This window comes from Curcuma longa, chromosome 20 (genome assembly GCF_044706935.1).
Source record: "Curcuma longa cultivar G26 ecotype Majalengka, Jawa Barat chromosome 20, ITB_CL_G26_1.1, whole genome shotgun sequence".
Lineage (NCBI taxonomy): Eukaryota > Viridiplantae > Streptophyta > Magnoliopsida > Zingiberales > Zingiberaceae > Curcuma > Curcuma longa.
Window position 1 is genome coordinate 10830176 of NC_133880.1, and position 23417 is coordinate 10853592.

Here is a 23417-nt window from a genome sequence, read left to right on the forward strand (position 1 = left end):
GTGTGAGTCAAGAGTTCTCCTTGGATACCGAGGTATGCGTCGTCCTCTGGCTGAGGTCGGCGTTTCGCTAGATTATTAAGTGCTGACATCGGTAGAGAGGGGGCCTAGGCGTTTTGTAAGAGGTCTGTACCTACTGTACTAAAGGATGAGCTCGTCTCTTAGGGAGGTCGGTTTTTTCTTACCTTTCTCACGATTTCGAGGGAATCTTGTCCCGTGTCTACTCCAGATTTTATTCCTTCTCCACGTCATCATGCCACGTGTTTCCACGTCCCCAGGAATTATCTTCGCCGGATCAAATATTTTTTAAATTATACTCGATATAAATAATTCATCTTTACATAGTATAAATTGATACTACAAATAAATAAAAATTATATCCGGTACGATATATATATGAAAAAATCTTAAAGAGAATCGAGGAGAAAATACCGAAAGGAAAAAATATTGAATGAGTTGCTATGCTAAATGCTTGATTAATCTTCTTTGGAGAACAATAAATTTTCCTTCTCCACGTCGTCATGCCACGTGTTTCCACGTCCCCAAGAATTATCTTCGCCAGATCAAATATTTTTTAAATTATACTCGATATAAATAATTCATCTTTACATAGTATAAATTGATACTACAAATAAATAAAAATTATATCCGGTATGATATATATATGAAAAAATCTTAAAGAGAATTGAGGAGAAAATATCGAAAGGAAAAAATATTGAATGAGTTGCTATGTTAAATGCTTGATTAATCTTCTTTGTAGAACAATAAATTTTTAAAATTTTTCTTCAAGTTTTACTTTATTGAAATCTTATCGGAATGTGTATTTTGTGAGAGAACAGTTGCATGTAAAATAAAAAGAAATAAGGTAAGTATGAGGCTCAATATGTTTTTTGGATGGCTCGGATATTATGTAGTTTGGATTCTTTCAAAGAATGAGACCAGTTGTTGATAAGAATGATATAATTAGAATCAAATTGGCTTTTTCAAAATTTTAAAACTATAGTGAATCCCCAAAGAATTACATAATTTTATATATGTCCTTCAAAAAATTACAGAAGTTCTTATGTATTCCTTGCTCCAATCAATTGCAGTTCTTATTCATTCCACTAGCCCCTCACTTCCTTACCCACTGGTTAAATGAGGCACATAAACCAAGCGGGCCTATCACTGTCATAATTCTTCCTTTTCAATTATAATAAAAGATTAAATTTATCAGGTCGGTGTGCTCATCTACCGAGGACATGAGATGAGATGGTGATATATTTTTTGTATACATGATGTAGAGAGAGACATGGATGAATATGATATTCATAAGAGCATATGTATAGTATATCTTTGACAATTGCTCAAATCTGATATTTCATCAAATATGATATGAATTGATGTCATAGGAGCTTTTGTATGGTTGTGTAGTTTTTCTTTGATGATATATATATATATATATATATATATATATATATATATATATATATATATATATATATATATATATATATATATATAGGAATTTGATATCCTGCGCAACCGCCCGATGCGCGATCGTGCGCGCACCGATAGCAGCCGTCCATTTCTCGCGATTGCACAGTGTTTCTCCTCGGACGTTCGTCGCTTTCCGGCGTCCGTTCATCGCCGTCCGACCACCGATTCCCGCCGGACCGGACCCATTGGAACCGCAACTCACCGGCGGTCCGGCGGGTGCCGGAGTCCGGCCCCGATTCGGCCGAAATCCGGCCGGATTCTGGCGAAATCGGCCACCAGCGCGTCTGCTGTGTTTCGGCCGGAATTCCGGCCGGATTCCGGCCCAATCCGGCCGGAATCCGGTGCCGATGTGTGCGCCGTCGAGTTGCGCTTCCAACGAGCCCGGGATGGTGGCCGGAGGTGACCGGACGGCGAAGAACGGCGGCGATGAACGTCGAGAGGTCGGGCGGTCGCGTATGGGTGTCGAGTTTTTTCGTCGCGCGGGATATCAGAACTCTCTATATATATATATATATATATATATATATATATTTCATAAAAATAAAAAAAGATGAAATTTATTATCTCAATTATTGTAAAAATGTAAATTAAAAAAATTATAATTGATTATTATAAAAAAATATTTTTCTTAATTTCGTCGAAATTTAATTTTTATCTATTATAATAATATTTATGCCATAATAATCAACTCAACATTTTCGAAAGTCATTATTTCACCTTTTCTATTTCAACTTCAGCAAAAGATAAAATTTATCTCCCAACAGTCTTATATAGTCAGTCTCATAATCAAAATAAATCGAAAAAATTATAATTAACCATTACACATTACTTAACTTCGTCGAAATTCAATTCTTATCTATTTAATAACTCAATCATGCCCCAAAAATAATGCCTTTTTAATTTAAGTCAAATTGACTATCAAAATGCGCGTCAATAATTTTATTTTATTTTATTTTTTACAGTATTTTATAATATCTTTTTGCCATGGAAAAAGATCTCCACGATTAGTCTCCCTAACGTGGACTGGTTTCTAGTCCTTGCTCGGTCCGGCAATGGCGTGCATTCTTTGTTGGGGTTGCAGGCGATCGCTCGGTGGAGGAGCTGCAGATCCAGGGCGATGATGGGTCTCCGAACTGACAAAGGCAACGGCGCCTTTCTCATCGCTTTTCATTTCTTCCGGTGATCTCTAAATCTGTACCTTTTGCCCCAGTTCCGCACTTGGTTTGACGGAGGAGGAGAAAGGCATCTGGAATGTGCACCATCCCTCATGAACCCGAGTTCGCCATCTCCGTTGCCTGTCCCCGCGCTGCGGGTTTCCAACTCTGGGAAACGCATGTGCCGAGAAGCAGCGGTGCCGCCTTCAACGCCCGTCACGCCCTCGACGCCGGCAACGCCCTCGACGCCTGCCACTCCAGCATTAGTGCTTTCCAACTCCAGTAAACGTATGGACGCGTCTCCCTCGCTGGTCCTCTCCAACTCAGGAAATAGGATTGACCCCTCGGGGAGGAAGAAGTACGTGAAGCAGGTGACGGGACGGCACAATGACACGGAGCTTCACCTCGCTGCGAAGCGGGGCGATCTCGAAGCCGTGAAGCAGATCCTCGGCGAGATCGACGCCCAGATGACGGGGACGGCGATGGGGGCAGAGTTCGATGCCGAGTTGGCGGAGATACGGGCGGCTGTGGTGAATGACGTCAACGAAGTGGACGAGACTGCGCTGTTCGTGGCGGCTGAGAAAGGGTTTCTCGATTTGGTGGTCGAGCTGCTCAAGTACTCCAATCGGGAAAGTCTCACCCGGAAGAACAGATCTGGGTTCGATGTTCTCCATGTTGCTGTTAGGGAAGGGCAACAAGGTAAAAGGGCTGTCTTTCATAGTTAATTTCATTCAATTTTGCATGGATTTTTGAAAATTTCTTTATCTCCTTGTTTTGAACCACGGCTATTCAGCCTGTCCAAGACTCGAATCTTGCAAAAAAACATTTTAGTCACCAATGCATGGATTTGAAGAAAGCATCGACCTCTACTCACAACTTTAATGATTGAACTTTAGAACTAGCTTCATCTAAGTAAATCACTTGAAAGCTTGTAGGAGAGTGATAGCTAACCTTATTGAATTTTTATTTCTAACTATTTTTGGTGTAGAATACCTTTCTTTTACATTATTGTTTCCTTACTGGATACTTGTTTTGATCTTTTGCAGTTGTCAATTACTTGCTTCATAGTTTCTGTGAACAGTGTACTGTATTTACTTCTGCTGGTCTCTATTTTTTTGTTAGAAAAGTGACCTGTTAAGGCCTATTTTCAACTATAGTTGCAAATTACACATCAAAACTCTGCTTAAAGATGCAATTTCCTCGCTTGATCTGATGAATTCAGGGAGAGAGACACCCAAAGCATTCTTCTTCTGCAGGGCATTCCAGATTAGCAGATGTGCCCATTTATTGTCTTCTCTACCACAATGTATCACCTCAATTTTCCAACCTCGCACATCCATAGAATTCTTCTTGCAATGTTGGCTCCAACTTGCTCCAAACTTCATGGGCTGCCAGATGGTCCCTAACGACATGTAGGGCTGTTTCCGGACACCCCACTCATTTGTGTGAAGACCTTGATGCCCCGCTTTCCAGTGTGACATGGGCTCGCTGTGGTGCATGACACTTCCATATTCTTTTCCACTGTGGCCTTGGAGTAATCATCACTCCTTCAATTGTGAGTATGTTGAACAAGTATTTTACCATCCGTTGTCTGACTTCATCCAGAAAATGGCATTGTTGCTATCATCAAAACTAGATGGTGGTCTCTCTGCCAATTCCAGCAGAATTGAGTAGGGAAGAAAGCTTTGGAATTTATCCCAGCACCGCATTCCTTCTTGTGCAGCCTTACCGAGCATCAATTTGCGTAGTTACTTGGGCACCCATAGCTTAGCCAAATTATTGAGTCTCAAAGGAACAGTGATCAGCCATCTCCAATCTTCCACCTAAACCTGGTCTATATGTATTCCCATGTGCAGCAAACTTGCTTCGATAGGGTGGAGTCAAAAGCTTAGACAATGAAATCTACCAAGGCAACTCTCCTTACCCCATATTTTGCCCAAAGTTATTGAACCCAAGTGCCACCATCCATTAGAAACACCACCTCAAACTCTCCCAAGGATTGCTCAGTTACCTCAGTCCTCCAAATACCTAACACTTTTGTCCAATAATCTTATTGACAAGACTGGGAAGCCAACAAACCAGCATATCAAAGGTTGGTATTGATGCCAGAATACACTGAGTGAGGGTGATCCTAGTTGCCATGGAAAGAGAGCATTTCACCCAGCTTCTAGGGTTTTGATAGCTTTCCCACAATGCCCATGTAGTGTACTTTCGTATTCCTCCCAACATCGACGTGGATGTCGAGATATCTTTCCATAGCCTTTTGGTGCTGAAAATCCAAAGCTCAAAAGGCAGATTAAGAACTTCTCCACATTCACCTTTTTGTTTGAGGCTCCCTCAAACTGCCTCAACACTTCTCAAGCATCATTGAGGCGGTACCAAGATGCCTTAGTATGTAGAATAAGATCACTAGCAAAGAAAAGATGGCTAAGAACTAGCCTCATCCTTCCATCCCTCATGCCCCTCCATTCATTTGAAACTACTTTGGAAAGATTAAGGTGAGATAACCGCTTCAAGCAAAGATGAACAAGTACAGTGAGGGTGGACACCCTTGCTTTGAAAGTGTTGGTTTTCTCGCCATCCCAAAGAAACCAGAAAAATGTAGTTGTAACACACTGCATAATAACATTGATAAAATGCAAAGGTGAATAAAAGAGAAGCTCTAACTTGATTTTATCATATGCCATCTTGAAGTCAATCAGCATGAAGCTCTTCTTGAGGCCAATTTGTAAGTATGAAGCCCTTTTCCCCCTTAATTGTATTGAACAAGTGGAACACTTCCTACATGATCACTTGGTTCTCTTGCATATGCCTCCTTGAGCAAAACTCATTTGCTAATGGGATATGAGAGAGCCCAACAACAGCTGAAGACATTGCACGATCACCTTTGTGATAATCTTGTATGAGGTGTTACATAGACTTTGGGCCGAAACTGAGTTTGCTGCTTAGGCTATTCACACTTTGGGATCAGAACCACATGCATATGGTTGACAGTCATAGGTCTAACTCAAGCTTGAAAGCCTTTGAAACAAATTGGTGATGCTATCCCCAATAGTCTCTTAGCTCTGATAGAACATGGCATGCATACCATCAGGCCCTAACACTTTGACAAGACTTAGAGACTTCAAAGTGAAAGCAATGTCTTCCTTTGTGACAGGTTGAACTAGTAAACTCACAGCCTCTTGGCATAGTGTTTGGGAACCATTGGTGAAAATTCCCAAGTGCTACTTCCCCGCCATATCTGTACAAAGCCATGAAGTTTACCATTGCTTGTTCCTTAATCTACTCTTGGTTGAACTCCCACTCACCATCCTAAGTTCCACCTAATAATTACTCTAGTATGAAAATAGTGTGTTTTGGTCCCTTAGTGCAAGTCAGTTTGCCCTCGATTTCTATCACCAAAAGAGCTCTGTCATATCGTGTTCTACTGAGATCTTCCATGATATGATGTTCCAGTTCCTGAAGATTCCTCCTAGTGCTTGGCCCCTACTGGAACTACACTTTTGGATTTCTTCTAAGTGAGCTTGAAGCCATCTCTTCCTTCTGTCAATGTTCTGAGCACTTCATGGTTCCATTTCTATAGGACTTGCCACAGTTTAGCTATGTTCAAGACAAGGCCGGTGCTAGACTTTTAGCTCAAAACAACCACTCTGAAAAATCTAATGACCAGGTGGTGATCAAAGTAGAGCCTATGAACCACTTCCACCGATGCTTCATCAAACAAAACCACCGTTGTGCATTTGCAATCACAATCGAGTTTCTTGAACACCATTTCATGGTTGTCCCAGATGCCTCCTTGCCAAGTATATGGATTGGGCATGTCAACATCAATAAGGCTGCACTCATCTAACCAGCCTCTGAATTGCTCGAGTATCCATTGGCAAATCCTCGCCTTGCTTACTCTTTTCTATGCACAATCTCAGTGAAGTCCCCCACCTTAAGCTATCCTCAATCAATTATTTGTGATATTTGCTTCACATCCAGCCAGAGTGCTTCACAGAGTTGGCAGTGTGATCTAGCATAAACAATGGTGAGCCACTGGTCTCCCCTATTAGAATTTCTGATTTGACAATAAACATATTGCCTTTGCAATTCCATAACTGCAAGACTAAATGTCTCCTGAAAATCCCTCTGTTAAAACATGCTTTTTCACATTTTCTATCACCTTAACGCTCACTTTTCACTCAAGTAACAAAATTATGCTGGGACTAAAAGACCTCAAATAGTCTTTAAACACCGCAGAATTTGGAGTTCATACCACCGATAGCTCCAGGAGAAATTATCATAAAGAAATCATGCAATGAGGATGAAAAACATCATTTCCTGTGGTCTTCTCATTCACTGGGTTGGCACCACCATTATTTGCTCGATAGATGCCAAGCATCATTGCATCACGCAGAGGCTTGGATACCCACTACCCTTTAGTTGCTACTCTCCTTGGATATCTAAATAGTTCCAACTTATAGTCCAGTTCAAGGTCATTGGAAAGGGTTACAGTGTCGTTTGGTGGTTTCTCGTGTTGATATGCCCAACAAACTTGTCATTTGGTGGTTTCTCGTGTTGATGTATAAGTATCATGTGCTTTTATCTAATTTCTTGGGTATCTATTTTTTCTTAATAAAGTAGTGATAAAGGGCAGTCTGGTGCATGAAGCTCCTGTCAATGTAGGGTCCTGAGAAGGGTCTATTGTACGCAGCCTTATCCTTGCTTTGTAAGAAGTTATTTTCGAGATTCAAATCTCCGTGGCCTCTAGATCACATGGCAACAACTTTATCGTTGCGTCAAAGTTCCCCTTCAAATAAAGTAGTGATGTCAAAAACTATTTTCTTTCCTATGTTATATATCATTACTGTCTCCTTGCTTTCTGTTTGACCTTGAAGACATTGTCCTGCAGATTTAGCACTAATATGTACCTTCAGCAATTATACAGGTACTCATGGACCATGACCCAACTCTCGTGAAGACCTTTGGACAATCAAATGCAACTCCCCTTATAACTGCATCAATAAGAGGGCACACTGAAATTGTCAAGCTGCTGCTGGAACAAGATACTAGCTTAATTGAGTTGTCCAAAAGCAACGGAAAGAATGCTCTTCACTTTTCTGCACGACAAGGGCATGTTGAAATTGTAGAGGCATTGCTTGGAAAGGATCCACATCTTGCCAGGAGGACAGATAAGAAGGGGCAAACTGCCTTGCATATGGCTGTGAAGGGCACAAACTGTGAAGTTGTTAAAGCCCTTGTGGATGCTGATCCAGCAATAGTGATGCTACCAGACAGAGCTGGGAACACAGTATTGCACGTGGCGACCAGAAAAAAGCGGGCAGAGGTACATTGTTAGTGTAATACATATTATTTTTCTGGTGCTCTGGTTCGAGTTGCTTATATTAGCTGCAACAATTTATTCATTTAGGAAGCTTTCAAATATATGGTGTTAGTTTTTTCTTCTTTTGCATTTCAAGTATTCTCTTTCTTTCGCAGATAGTAAATCTTCTACTGCTCCTCCCAGATACAAATGTGAATGCATTGACAAGAGATCATAAAACTGCATTTGATATTGCTGAAGGCCTGCCTCTTTCCGAAGAGTCTGCTGATATTAAGGATGCATTATCTCGCTATGGAGCATGCAGAGCCAATGAACTGAATCAACCAAGAGATGAGCTGCGCAAGACTGTAACTGAGATAAAAAATGATGTTCATATCCAACTAGAGCAAACTAGGAAAACAAACAAAAATGTGCATGGGATTGCTAAGGAGCTTAGGAAACTTCATAGGGAAGGTATCAACAATGCTACTAACTCAGTCACAGTGGTTGCAGTCCTCTTCGCAACAGTAGCTTTTGCATCCATCTTTACGGTGCCTGGTGGAACCCAAGATAGTGGAGTTGCAGTAGTTGTGCAAACAGGTGTTTTCAAGGTATTCTTCATCTTTAATGCTATTGCTCTTTTCACTTCATTGGCCGTGGTGGTGATCCAGATAACACTTGTCCGGGGAGAGACAAAGGCAGAGCGGCGCGTTGTGGAGATTATAAATAAATTGATGTGGTTGGCCTCCATCTGCACCACCGTTGCTTTCATTGCCGCATCATATATTGTCTTAGGTAGGAAGGTCCGATGGGTTGCGATGCTTGTTACACTAATAGGTGGTCTGATAATGGTTGGAGTTCTTGGGACAATGACTTTCTTTGTGGTCAAATCCAAACGCACCCGTTCTATCCGAAGGAAGAAGTCAATTCAGCGGAGCACATCAAGCTCATGGCACGCCAACACCGAGTTATCAGATTCTGAAATCGACAAGATTTATGCCATCTAAGTTGAGGTTATTGTTACCGAAACTCAGTTTCTGTATACTTGTCTTATCTGCTCACGGCCACTTGTTGCTCCATCTAGTACTTAAAAAACCACAATGTCACAATATTGAGGCTCTATGCCGCTTCCTGCCATTTTATGCCATAATGGCCAAATTTTCTTCATATATGTTGAAATAGACTTTGCAAAATGACCAAATATTGTCTTTCTGGAGCAGATATAAGATATTTTTGTTCAATTACAATACTAACTTTGTTAAACAAGTGATTTTATAAAAATTTCAAAATAAAATTAAGTAAACATGATTAAAATTATCACTTGTACAAATACAGTCTAGTTAATTCTCAATTATTAAATATGTTAATTAACTGAACAATGCATTTCCTTTAGTTATTAATGTTTTATGAAAAATCAAGTAAAATTTATATTTTTTTAGTGGTGCAGTTAAAGAAATATAATGCGGATATTAGCAAATAGCATTTAATGGTAATATACAATCTGGAAATTAGTTTCTTTTGTAGTTTTATAATTGAAAATAATGACATTTTTAGTCAATTGTTGAGTTAATAAAATGATAATTTAATTAAATGTATTGTATTAATAGATGTCCATTTGAATGAATTTTTGTAAAAAAAAATAGAGGATAGAATCTGTCACCCCAGCGGTCTTACACGGTTAGTCCTACAACCATCTGTGAGGAGGTAAATCGAAAAGTTGCAGTTGACTACAACGGAGAAAGATATTATCTCGATTTCATCGAGATTCGAATTCTTATTTATTTCTGTAATTTTGTTATGTCGTAATTAATTCAGTTATATTACGAGGGTTATTTGAATAAACAAATGAATAGGTGGAGTAAAAAAAATGATAATCCTAGTAGCCAACATCTCTGGGGGTGGTCGGCCCAATCCCACGGAAGTTTCCCACCGACCACCAAGGTAAATCGAGAAGCTGTAGTTGGCTACAACGGAGAAGGATATTATCTCGATTTTTCCCCATTTGAACCCTTATTCATTTCTGTAATTCTGTTATGTTGTAATCAATTCAGTTATATTCTGAGGGCTATTTAAATAAACGAAGGAATAGGTGGGGTAAAAAAGTACTTTTAGTAGTGGTGATATTAAATAATTTGGATCAAATGATGGGATAGCAATCTATGGACTGATAGGCTTCTTGAAAAATGATTATTATTTTCTCCTTACATCATGTGAAGAAATATTGTACAAAAGATCTATAAAGGATTAAAAAAAAAATTAAAGCAAAAGTAAAGTTTGTCAAAAGAATAGCGACCTTAAGCTCAAACAAAACTAGAAGACTTATAAATTAAAGACTGAGGGACCAATGGATGGCGTTGTGTAAGGATGACATAGAATTATAATTTTTTATTGAATAAGTTTCAACCAACTATTTTTTTTAATTCTAATTGTCACAAATTATAGTCAACTAATTGACATGTTGATCATGAAAGTCTTATTTGTCAACGGTTATCTCCAATTGACTCGAAACTTCATTCAACTCAAATTTATTTCTTTTGGCCCAACATTTATTAGTTGACTCAATTAGATAATATAATTGGTTCATCATCTAGATGATATGACTTTAATCAACTAAAAATATTTCCAATTGATTCAATGCTTGTTACAATTTAAATGGATAGGGTCAACTCGAATGATCTTATTGTTGAATTCAAACAATGTTTTAGTTGATCACAGAGCCAACTCAAAACAAATTGAGAGCAAACTATTTCAATCTGTTGATTGCCCAATCAACTTAATTCATTTCAATCCACTAAATTACTTTTCAATCAACCCACGTCAAAATAAAGAGCTACTATTTGCAAGATAAACATGTTTAGTTGACTCTTAATTGACTTAACTATTCAGTTATTTGAACTTAAGCTTCACTTGACTTAATTTATGTTGATGCAATTGACCTATGATAAAAGTTCATCAAGCTCAATTTATAGAGATTGTTGGATTTCAATATTTGATTAATATGTTTAATAGTTGAGAGTGAGATGTCAAGTAGAAAAAAAGTTTGTGGGAGAGATAAATGTTTGGTGTAATTTACCTCGGGTTAAGGTCGACAAAGATTGATTTTGATGTATAATGGTTATGAGAAAAATCAAGTAGATAAAGGTGATTGAATACTTGATAGTGAAGAAGTCTAAATGAGTTATGGTTGATCGGATACTTGATAGTTGATAGTCTAACAGAGAATTAACAAGGATAAAATTCAAATGGGTCACAGTTGATTAGACATTTAACAATTGAAAGTCTAACAGAGAGTTGGCAAGGGTAAAGTCCAAGTGGGTTATAATTGACCTAACAGTTGAAAGTCTAATAAGGAGTTGGCAAAAAAGCAAAGTCCAAGTGGATCACAGTTAATCAGACACTTGATAATAAGAAAAGTCCTAATAAGTCATTGAGGATCAAATGCTAGACATATGAGTAAAGTCTTAACAGGTCGTGGAGACCCAAATGTTAGGTGTGTTGGTGAAAGTGGTAACAAGTTATGGAGGATTGGATGTTAAGTTGTAGGATCGAAAGCACACTAAAGGGGGGGTGAATAGTACTTATCGCTTTTTCACTTTTTAAAGATGCAGCAAAAAATAAAAATATAAAAGAAAGAGATTTATTATTATTTTTACTTGGTTTACTTCCTATGGCTGCTACTCCAAGGTCCACGGTCGTTGACTGCTTTCAATGGGCAATTCACTAGTATCCTCCTTTTTAAGAAGAAGGAAATTTCGCTTTTATAAAAAATAAAAACTGTAATAAATTTATCGGTCTCATACAAAATAAAGCACAAAAATACAATATGAGAGTTAAAAGCTACCAACAAAAGATTTATGATTTGAGAAAAGTCATTAAAGTAGTACTTTGGCATATAATTAAAATTTTGGAGCACAATGGAAGTACAAGGTGGTAGAAATTTATTGTTCAGAGTTTCTGATCGAGATCCTCTTTTATTAGTGATTTCGAGTACCCGAATCCTTTTCCGGGCATCTCCAGCCTGATCTAACTCAATCCAATTATCACCGTGATTCTGTCCTTCTCTGGGCACTTGGACAATTGATGTAATAAGAGTTGGCGAAGTGTATTTGATTATCCAATTGTGACTTATCTATCCCTAGGCATCTGGATTGCTTTCGAATCTTGGAGGATGAGGTGTCTAGGCCAATCAGCACTTGCCACCTCATATACTTTGCTGGCCTGAAATACTCTTATCCGAGCGCACAGATTAAATAGGGATGCTCGAAAACTCATTTTTTGATTTTCTTTTAAGTTGACTTTCCTACATCACAGAATTAAAAGAATACAAGAAAAATATAGGAAATTAACTCTTGACAATTTTACAATTGTCTAGTCTTGACTTTGGATTTTTAGTAAAATCCTAGGTCAAACTGATGCTTATTGCTCCCTTTATTAGTAGTAGCCCTAGAGCCAATTATGTGATGATTGACTAGAAACTTTTTGTATCATATTATATTATTAATAAAGATAAACTTTTTGGTTATTATACTTACTTTGTATTTGTGTCAAACAACTAAGTATAATAATGTCCTTGGGTAGCTAGTTCTAATCTATATCATATCGATTATTTGAATTGATAGTGAGATGATATAGAGAACACTACTCTTAATCATTCCTAGTTAAGCATTAATATTCAGGGACGATGTTAATGTGCTAAGACTAGCATGTAGGTTAATTAGATGACTTGATCTCACAAGTCATGGATATGAGATATCGAGTTGACACATAGGTATACATTAGAAAATGTATACTGTAGTGACCCGCCATGAGAAAGTTTCATGGATCGTTATATGAGTGTCATAAACTTTCTTATGTGACTATTGGTATGAATAGTCCTTAGACCTGAAGTCACTACAGTTCCCTACATAAGGAGTTATTTACTTTGGTATCGTCAAACGTCACTCGTAACAGGGTGGACCATAAAGGTGACCACTGGGTATGTAACAAATTATGCAGAGGAATGTGAGTAATGTAGATATGATCTATCCCTCTCATATAACGGGAGTGATATCTTATAGCCTCTTGATAGAGTAGGACCACGAAAGACATGATCATGCTCAAATGAGTCAATATGAGATGTTGAACTCATTTGCTTGAGTGAGTCTACTTGGGGATCAAGAAACATAAAGGTTGATAAGAGGATGACATGGTCTATACCTCATTGATCAATCTAGATATCGAAGATAGAAGGACATGGTCATACATTAAGGTGGTAGACAACGTCGTGGCTCTAGAAGGCGGTAGATGGCATCACGGCTCGGGAAGGTGGCAGATAATGTCGCAGCTCTGGAAGGCAGTAGACAACGTGCTCCTGAGGGCGGCAAACGGTGACCTCCCAATGCCAAGAGGATGAATAGGGGACGCACCTCTATTTTTATCATGTGCGGTTAGGTTTGAGAAGCTACAGTAGTGGCGGGTGGGGCAAAGCCAAACTAGGAAAAATTAGGGTTTGGGTTGAACCGGAATTAACCCAAAACACTGTAGCAAACTGGTACTGCTACTGTAACAAACCAGGTTTAATCTTGTTTCTCTTGGTTCAATAACAAAACGACCTTCGATTTGATCCAAATTAGTTTTGTTCAATTTATCTTCATAAGATGAAGCTTCTCATCACATCCGTTCTACCAAAGCCTCTTTTGTCATGAACCAAACCAAGTTGGTTCAATTTGGTCCAAAACTAAATCGTTTGGTTTAATAACCAAATGACCTCCAATTTGAATGAAATCAATTTCGTTCATTTCATATTCATAAGATGAATTCCATTATTTTATCCTTTGTCCAGTCCAACCAGACTTTATTTCTCTCATTCTGAGAATTCAATTCTTAAACTTGTTTTAAGTTCTTTAGAGAACTTGTAGTGCATGTGACCCAATAGGTTCCTAGTTATATTAGTCGTCTGTAATTAACCATTAATTATGAAACGATCATGAGTGATACTTAGTAGTACATCATGATCTCCAATTGATCAAAAAATCAATGATTGATTTCCAGAACACTTCTTGAAGGTGCTGGAATTTGGTCCTGTTCAATTTCTCCTAGATAAAAAAATTGTATAGGGACAGAACCTTTCCAAGCAACCCACATGATCGATCAGACATGTGCTTGATCAATCAAGCAAGTTCTTGATCGATCGAAGCACACCTTGATCGAAGCATAAGATCGCTGGCCTCTTGTGTTGGTATTCAGGATCCATACAAAAGAATAACTACGCAGCAGAATTAAATTAGTCATATCTTTCCTTGAGATTGTATGGATGATGGTTTGTAGCTGAAAACTTCTTGATCTTCTATTGTATTCCTCTCATCTTCTTGGAAAACATGTGGGCAATGATCTCCCAAGAGAATAACCACCCAACTCCTTCCTAAGAGCCTTAGCCGCCGGCCCTAGAGGAGGACCTAAGGTTGGACGCCTCTTCCTCCTCTCCTCTCTTCTTAAGCCGTCGGCCACAAGGGAGTTCTAGGGTAAGGGGCGCCTCTTCCTCTCTTCCTCTCTTCCTCTCCTTTTCTCTTTTGTTGGGCGCCGACCCTAGAGGATTAAGGGAAAGGAGAATTTGTGGAATTGGGCGCCGCCTCCTCTTCCCCACTTCTTTATGCCGCCGGCCCTAGAGGAGGGATTAGGAGAATAGGGTTGTGTATTTTAGGGGTCGCCTCCTCCTCCTATTTATCCCAAGTCACCGGCCCTAGGGGTTTAGAGACGAATAAAATTCTGTTTAGGATTAATCGAATTCTATTAGGGTGGATATGAGATTTTATATAGAGGCTACAACAGAGACCTAGAGAAGAAATTAGTTTAGGCCTCCTGATGGGCTTGGGCTTCCATGTTTGGCCCAAACACCCAACTCAAGTCCATCAATAATAACTCATACTACTAAAGGGTTATTATTGAACTACCACACCAATCCTATATTACAATATGGGCTCCTTCTTATTATGAGTATATTAATCTTCCTGTGTTTAAGATATCGTATGTCTGTTAATTAAATGAGTTACTGACAACTCAATTAATTAACTTCTAATTCCAAGAGTAGTACCACTCAACTTTATTATCATGCCGGACTAAGTCCACCTACAGGGTTCACATGATAATCCTTATGAGTTCCTCAACGGGGCATCATCAGCATAAATAATTAGGACACAGATTCCTTCTATAATCAATAACACACCATATAAACAACACTATCTCCCAACTCATTATGCCTATTGATTTAACGAATAAATCTCACCTATTGATAAGTTAAAGAAATAAATACTAAGTATACGTGCTTGTTATTATATTGGGATTAAGAGAACGCACATCTATAATAACAAAGTTCTTATTCTTTTATATAGTCAGTATAAATCGAACAACCTCAAACGGTCCTGCTCAATACACACATAGTCTATTAGTGTAATTTTATAGTCAAGATAAACTAATACCAATTACACTACAACCATTCCAATGGTTTGTCCCAATCCATTTTGGTTGTGAGCTACTATTTATAATTTATAAGGAACTGATAACATGATCTTCTGTGTGGCACCACACACCATGTTATCTACAATATAAATTAATTGGACAATTGCATTAACATATATAAAGAATATAAAATGCAAACATTAGACCAAAATAATTCTTATTTCAAAATAGATGTTCATATAAAAGCTAGGCTTATAGTATACATCCTAACACTTATAAACCCTTCAGCAGCTACACTAAATCGTGTCTCGTTCCTTTCACCGTCTTATACCCGCTTGGTTCAGGACATGGTCTATGTGTCGGTCCCCACTAGGCTAACTATGTCACACCTAGCCCAAGCTGCTTTCTTGTCCTGTGGATTCAAGTTACTTGTACATGTATCTAAGATTGTCGTACTCTTGACATGTAATGCTTTGACCAAAGACTTTTAGTAACAATCTTAACAAGCGGCCGCAGGGTATACGTCTCCTTTTTCAAGGAGCAGTAAATCCTCTATGGGATATTCAAACACCTTCAGGCACTTCGACTTATACCCAATCATCATGGGTCCACACCTCCTTCGGAGATGCTTGCTTAAGATGTCAAAGTATAAGCCTCCGTGACCAAGGTGACTTGAATACCACAAGTTAAAGGAAACTTGCACTTAAGCTACACTGAGATCTTTATTGACATATGTATTGAACCATATGAAGTCTCACGGCTGGTCACTCCAATAAACTGGTTACCTTTAACCAGCATTCACGTTTAACTCTCAACATCCAATGTCTCCAGCAGTGAGATCGACTGCTTGGTTAACCAAGGAATCTAAACGTGCTAGTCTCGACAGAATCGATGACGTCTGTGCTCATCAATTCCTCGACTAGGGATAATTTTAATACATTCATAATTACACATGTAGAGATGCTCACTAGTTGTAATCCAATCACAAATTCTCTCATGCTATGAATCGTATTGCGGACATTCAGTATTTGAGTTTAAGATCCAATCAAACACATATAAAATGTGCACTCAAATAGTAAATTGCTATTTATCCAATAAATAGTATAACCGTAAGGCGATTGCCTTAGGACACCCCTCAAATCTAACAAGACTCCCACTTGGCCTAAGGTCAATCACTATGGTATCCAATACCATGCATCTCTATGTGTTCCTCAAATTTACTTTGAGGTAGAGATTAAAGGATCCACAAGGTTCCTTTCGATGGGAATCTTCTCGAATTATATTTCTCTTCTACTGATGATCTTTTTTGATCAATTGATATTGCCAAAGCACGTGTTTGGATCGACGGTGAGACCTAGGTTCCATCGCTTGCGCGATTGCTCCATTGTTGTCACAATAAGCAAGTAATGCTTTGACAATGGTTGGAACCATTCCAAGTTCAGAAATGAACTTCCTGATCCAAACCGCTTCGTTTGCTACTTCACAAGCTGCAATTGTGTCTTATTTGAAATACTTTCAACTTATTGCACCATAATTTAAAATAAATATGTACCCAGACTGAGACTCAGAATCATCTTAGTCTGTCTGGTTGCTGGCATCCGTATACCAGCATGTAACCATATCACCTTCTCTATATACCAAAATAAATCCTTATTTCCTCGCAAGTACTTTAATAAAAATAGCCGCCCAATGATCTATTGCTGGATTTGATCGATATCCGCTTGTAACACTTAGAGCACTTGATATATCGGGCCTTGTACACATCATAGCATTCATGATTGATCCTTTTGCTGGATCAAGAATCTTACCCCTTTAAATCCTTATCTATTTATGTAGGCAACATTTTGATCTATCTCTATAAATGCTAACCGCTTTTAGCACCTTGTCTCATATGTGTAAACTATGAAAGAGAACATTTGATAGCGTTCCGCAAGTATACGGAATGTCGTCAAGTAATAAAAAGATCGAATCCACAGGGACCGTGGAATTACTTACTAGATCTAGCACAATAAGGTGGAGAGAATATTGAGCATGAGTTGTGTGGGGGAGATGGGAGTGTTCTAAAGTACTTTATCCTAGAATTCGGAGAAAGGGATCGACTGTGACACTATGTGGTGAAACGATCCTAGGACTTCGGACTCCTCAGAGTATGGATTGATTGACTTGGATCCTCTACCTTTCCTCAATAATTGTTCAATTGTAGGGATGTTAACCAATTTATCCAATTCAACCTCGTCAGGTATCCTCGAAATAATGCATTGGTGTTCTTACGTCACTCGTTGTCGGTTTGAAATGGTTCTAGAAGCCCGGTTCAAGGCATTCCCGTGTCACTCAGGCGCCCCGGAGTACTAAAAGAACCCTATCCCCTGTCACAGGATATCTTTTTACGGATCTCTCCCCAACAACGAATGACCGCTAACTATCCCTCATAAGAATTAACTACGCATTAGGAAACCCCTCGGAACTCGCCCGGTTCAAGGCATTCCCCGTGTTACGAAGCGCCCCGGTGTACGGCCTAATGATTCCCCAATTCATAGTTAATCCCTACCCTCATGGATTCACACACACATAATTTATCATCAAGCACAAGCACAAATCCACAAAGCAATAGACAGTTATATCATAGAAAATGGTAGATTAATCAAATCCAAATACAATCATCCATTACATCTGATTCATCCTACATCCTAGAATCTAGGGAATCTACTCCATAGCGTGGAGGTTACAAGCCAAAGGAAGGAAAGAATACATCTCACTCCAAGGAATACAACAAAGAAATGCAGGAAATGAGACTTATCTTCTTCCTTGGACTGCAATCTCGGCGTAGATGGGATGAGGATGGACTGGAGCAGTCGGATCGGTGGATGGATCGTCGAATCTCGCTCCGAAACAGGCGTCGGTGGCTCTAGAACAGCTCCGGTGGCTCTCCAAGGTCTCCCCCCTTTCCTAGGTCTCAATAAGGACCTATTTATAGTGCAGGTCACGAATGCAGCACGCCCCCGTGCACACGGCCGTGCCTGGGAGGCACGGCCCCGTGTGGGCGTCGGGCACAGGAGGAGGCACGGCCGTGCTTTGGGGGCACGGCCGAAGGCAGTCAAGCTTCTGTTCTGGGGCACGGCCGTGCCTCTGGGGCACGGTCCAGACTTGTCTCCCTTCTGTTTGAAGGCACGGCCGTGCCTGTGAGGCACGGCCTAAGCCTGTCTTCTCCTCATTTGCTGGACACGGCCGTGTGTTTGAGACACGGCCAGCTGCTTGGACCCTTCTGTTTTGGCACACGGCCGTGCCTGGTAGGCACGGCCAACAGCAGTGGCTTCCTTCTGGATGGAGACACGGCCGTGCCTGTGAGGCACGGCCATGACTTGGCTGGATTCTGTTTTGAAGCACGGCCGTGTCTGTGAGACACGGCCTCTGGCTGCTGCTGAGGGGGAATGTTGGCACGGCCGTGCCTGTGAGGCACGACCTTGGCTTGTTGGTCTTCTGTTTGGGCACACGCCCGTGCCCTTTGAAACACGGCCAGGAGGCTGAGAGACACGGCCGTGCCTATGAGGCACGGCCCTGTCTTGCCTTGTCTTCAATGGTACTCCGTTTTACCCGTTTTTGCTCCATTTTCCACCCTGAAACATATAAAAACACGAGCAGATCTCCGAACTAGGAAATGCAAGATATGTGCCTAAATGCATGAATAAGGGATGCAATGTACACAAGAATTTAGCAATAAACCCAGAAAGATGTGCAAATAAAGCATAAATACATGTATACATCCTACGCACATCAAAGTTCTAACTCAGCTCCCACTATTTCTTGCAAGAGTAGCTCTTCCAGGAATATGGTATGATATGAAACAAACACTTTCCACGGGAGAATAAAATTGCTAATCCCTCATTTCCTTAGGATATCCAATAAGTAGACATTTATCATATTTAGCTTCCTACTTATTTAATGCAGTCCTCTTCACGTAAGTAGGACAACCTCATATCTTCAAGTAAGATAAGCGAGGTTTTACTATTTTATATCTCATATAGAGTAGCAGAGACCAACTTGGTAGAGACTTTGTTTAATAAATAAACAATTGTCTCAAGTGCATTGCCTAAAATGTTCTAGGAAGAATTGCATGATTTATCTTTAACCTCACCTTGTCCTATTGGTGTGGGGAGCATCAGACGGTCGAACCTTAGTTTTGATAATGACATAAGGTTCAAGTTAAGTGTGTTGTTGAGCTAACATTGTCAATCTAAGTGTGTAGGGAACATAGGTTTAAGCTAAGTCCTAGTTGAGGCTAGGCAAAGGACTAAGTCCTAGTTGCGGCTAGACACTAGAAAGTCCTGATCTGGAGGATCAGGCAGAAGATTTGGCAGCGTCAAGGCATCAAGTGAAAAGTCCATGAAGGGTCAGGAGGACCGAGGGGTGTGGCAAAAATCCAGTCAGGTACGGTCAGGAGGACTGGAGGACGTGGTGAAGTCTGGGCGGTCAAGAGGACTGAGCCGCAGCAGCAAATCCTGGGGGGCTAAAGACAGAGCCGAGCAAAAGTTAAACAAGTCTAGAGGACTTGATAGGCACAAGGTAAATTCTCCTGAGTAGAGTGGGTCAGGACGCGTTTCCAAGGGGAACATTAGGCGTCGATCTAACCCAGGATCTCACTGGAGACCTGAAGTTAAGACCAAGAGATAGTTCTAGGAACTGACTCTCTAATTCTTATTTTGCATGTTATTTAGACTAACTTTCAATGTAGGGTTGGAAAGATTGAATAATTAGACTCTGAGCGAAGTTTTCCAGAAGTTTAGTGTTGGAGTCGACCTGAGTGTTACTCAAGTCAACCTGAGCCTGGTTAACCACAGCGGAAGTCGACGTAGTTCAGAAATCCTCCACGTCGAACTAGAGTCGACCTTAGAGGGTACTCGAGTCAACTTGGGCACCGGATAACGCAGCGAGAAGGCAAAAGTTATCGGTAAGCTCCATGTCAGACATGAGTCGACCTGAGTAGGGACTCAAGTCGACCTGAAGGCAAAGTCATCGCGGAGAAAGAGGATCGATGCTGAGTTGGGGTCGACTTGAGATCAAGTCAAGTTGACCTGAGCATCCTATAAAAGAACCGTCAACTAGAGGCTCGAGACAACAATTCCGATCATTCCACGAGACTACTCTATTGAGACGACGACTCCCTGAGCAATCCGCAGCAACCCTAAAGCCGCCTTAACGTCAAAATCACACACAAATGAAGATCAAGCAACTCCGGTGACTTGGGTAACTTTCTATTTAAGCAAATTGTAATTTTGATACGGTTTGTCGAAAAAATCTTTTGTATCGCATAACTTGTTTTTGTAAGGAACAAGTTCATATAATGGATTGTCCATCGGAAACGGTCCAAGATCGTGGGCCTTGGAGTAGCAGCCTTCGGCTGTGAACCAAGTAAAAAAATCGCTTGTGTTCTGTGTTTATCCTTGTTCTATTTACTTCCACATTCATACTTTGTCTTTACGCTTTCGCACACATTTTTAATCGTACATCGAAAATCGACTGAAAAGCGTAAAAGCGCTATTCACCCTCCCCCCTCTAGCGCGTAAAAGCGCTATTCACCCTCCCCTCCTCTAGCGCTTTTATCGATCTTACATGTCCAACAAGGTTCGATTTCACCTCTTAATACCCCGTTACATTTGAGTGTGTATAGCGCGGCGACGACGAAGAGAAGAAACAACAGTGCTCGCTATTTTTGATCGCGAGGAGCCCCCTAACCCTGTGAACCACTTCGTGTTTTAACGCAAAGCCACTGAACCGGGTTTTGAAATTGAACCGGACCGACATTTGCAATTGAATTGAACCGGTCTTTGATTTGGTTGAACCGGACTTTTTTATACTACCTGCATATTTAGATTAGCTCATCAGTACACAATATAATTTTAACTTAAACCCTTTTTTCATGATCAAAATACAAGTTCAATTATCTAGCGCTCCCTCTACTAACAACAATAGATGTATGCATGGATTATCTGACAGTTTGATTGTCTAGTCTCGACTTAGAACTCCAAGATATTTCTTAGTCGGACCATTGCCTAAGTGTTTTATTGCAAGCATTTCATCTTAAATTGTTCAAACTTTGTACAAGATTCTAAGTGTTTTGAAATCATAAAATATTTTTTAAAAAAACTTTATCCCTATTAAATTTATTTTTTGATTATGTCAAAGGGGAGAGTAACTTCAAAGTTAAGATAAGTGGTTAAGTAGTTGTTAAAATGTTTCAAAGCAAAATATTTTTCAGTGCATGGTTAAAACATTCTTCTAAAGTATTTTCAAAGTAAAATATTTTTCAGTGGTTAAAACATTTTTCTAAAGTGTTTTTCAAAATAAAATATTTCTTTAAGTGTTTTTCATGAGTATGTTTTAAAGTAAAATATTTTTCTAAACTACCACTTATCTAAGTAATTATTTTTTAAAATAAAAAACTAAGTTTTCTTAAAACTGAGCTTTTCTTGAGTAGTCTTTAAAACTTAAAAGCTAAAAAAAAGAGACCATGTCAAATTCAAGGAGAGAGAAAAATTATGAAATTTTTAAAAGACTACTTCAAATTCAGAGAAAAATCTTAAAAATTTGAATTAAGAGGAAATATTTTATTCCTTTTTTAAAATATTTATTTTTTCTTTAGGAATGTTTTTGAAATATTTTTGAGTTTCAAGTAATTTATACACTTTGAACTAGGTTGCGATAATAAAAAGGGGAAGATTGTTGGTGCTGGGAGTACCAGATAATCGAACATGTGTTTTGATCATGGCAAAGGGTTAAAGTTAAGATTGTGTTGTGTACTGACGAGCTAATCTAAGTGTGTATGTAGCATAGGAAAGTCCTAGTTGGACGCTAGACAAGTAAAATTCTAGTTAGAGGCTAGGCAAGTAAAGTCTTAGTTGGAGGCTAGGCAAGAAGTCCTGGTCAGTGGGACCGGCAAGAAGTCTTGGCGGTTCTAGGGCATGCACCAGGCGGGAAGTCTAAGCGGTCAATGGACCGGACTTTAGTAAAATGATGGGTCAGCGATGGATCGGACATCGAAAGGAAGTCCTAGGGGTTAGAGGATCGAATGTTGAGCAGAAGTCCAACCAGGTATGGAAAACCGGATGGTTGGTAAAAGGTAACTCTCCTAAGAGGAGTAGGTGAGAGATGCGTTCCCTTGAAGGGAACAGTAGGTGTCGATCTGATCTAGGATTTCATTGAAAATCCAAAAATCAAGATAGATAGTTGTAAAACTATCTAAACATAATTTTTTATATTATATTTGCATTGTGCTAACTCTGTAATACATGAAATTAAGGAACCAAAACTTGAGATTTCGAGCACCCCTATTAGATTCAAGGTGCCCAGACTGATCCAGACACCCCTATCTATTCCAAGTGCCTGGATCTTGATTTTTTAGGCCAACGAGGTGAATGAAATGGCAAGTCTTGATTGGCTCAAGGACACCTTAGTTTCCAAGCACCCGAAAGGGATCTAGACTCTCGGAGAAGGATAAGACGTAGCAAAGTAAAGGTTGATCCGGCAACCGCCACGTCAGCATTCTAGGCGCTCTAGAAGAGATCTAAGTGATCGAAGATGCTAAATCAGCTACGATAATGGATCGACTAACCGATATGGGGGCACCCGGAAGAAGATCTAGGCACCAGATTGGCCAATATAAGCAGTTGCAACCAAAGAGCCTTGAATAACTTTTATGATTATTCTACAACCATTATTCACTGCGCTCTACGCTCTCGAGACGCTGCTGCGACACCGAGATGTTGCATCGAAAATCGTACGCAACTTCACTTTATTGTCGATAACAAATAGCACATTTCTTTTTCATCTTTAGTACTTAATTTCATAGGAACGGTAAACTTATTACCATTCCTCTTATTGTAAAAAGGTGAGACTCTTTCTCATTATGAGAAAGAGTCTTTTAGTGAATTACCCATCAAAAGTAATCAAGGATTGTGAGCCTTGGAGTAGCAGTTAGAGGTTGTGAACCAAATAAAAAATAAAAGTGTCCTTACTTTCTGTCTTAATTGTTATTTTTTGCTACATACTTAAAT

General features: G+C 39.6%; 1 protein-coding gene across 2 annotated transcripts; it reads left to right on the forward strand.

Annotated features, from left to right (window-relative positions):
• Positions 1-2495: 2495 nt before the first annotated feature.
• On the forward strand, positions 2496-9144 carry LOC141813908 (ankyrin repeat-containing protein ITN1-like). 2 transcript variants are annotated; one of them, XM_074701909.1, is made up of 4 exons: positions 2496-2618; positions 2687-3329; positions 7550-7959; positions 8112-9144. In XM_074701909.1, exons 2-4 carry the CDS (start codon positions 2744-2746, stop codon positions 8940-8942), a joined length of 1827 nt encoding a protein of 608 aa, XP_074558010.1. In that variant the 5' UTR covers positions 2496-2618; positions 2687-2743; the 3' UTR covers positions 8943-9144. The 2 variants fall into 2 exon arrangements, with proteins under 2 accessions (XP_074558010.1, XP_074558009.1); XM_074701908.1 differs by having other exon boundaries at positions 2496-3329.
• The last annotated feature ends 14273 nt before the right edge of the window (positions 9145-23417 follow it).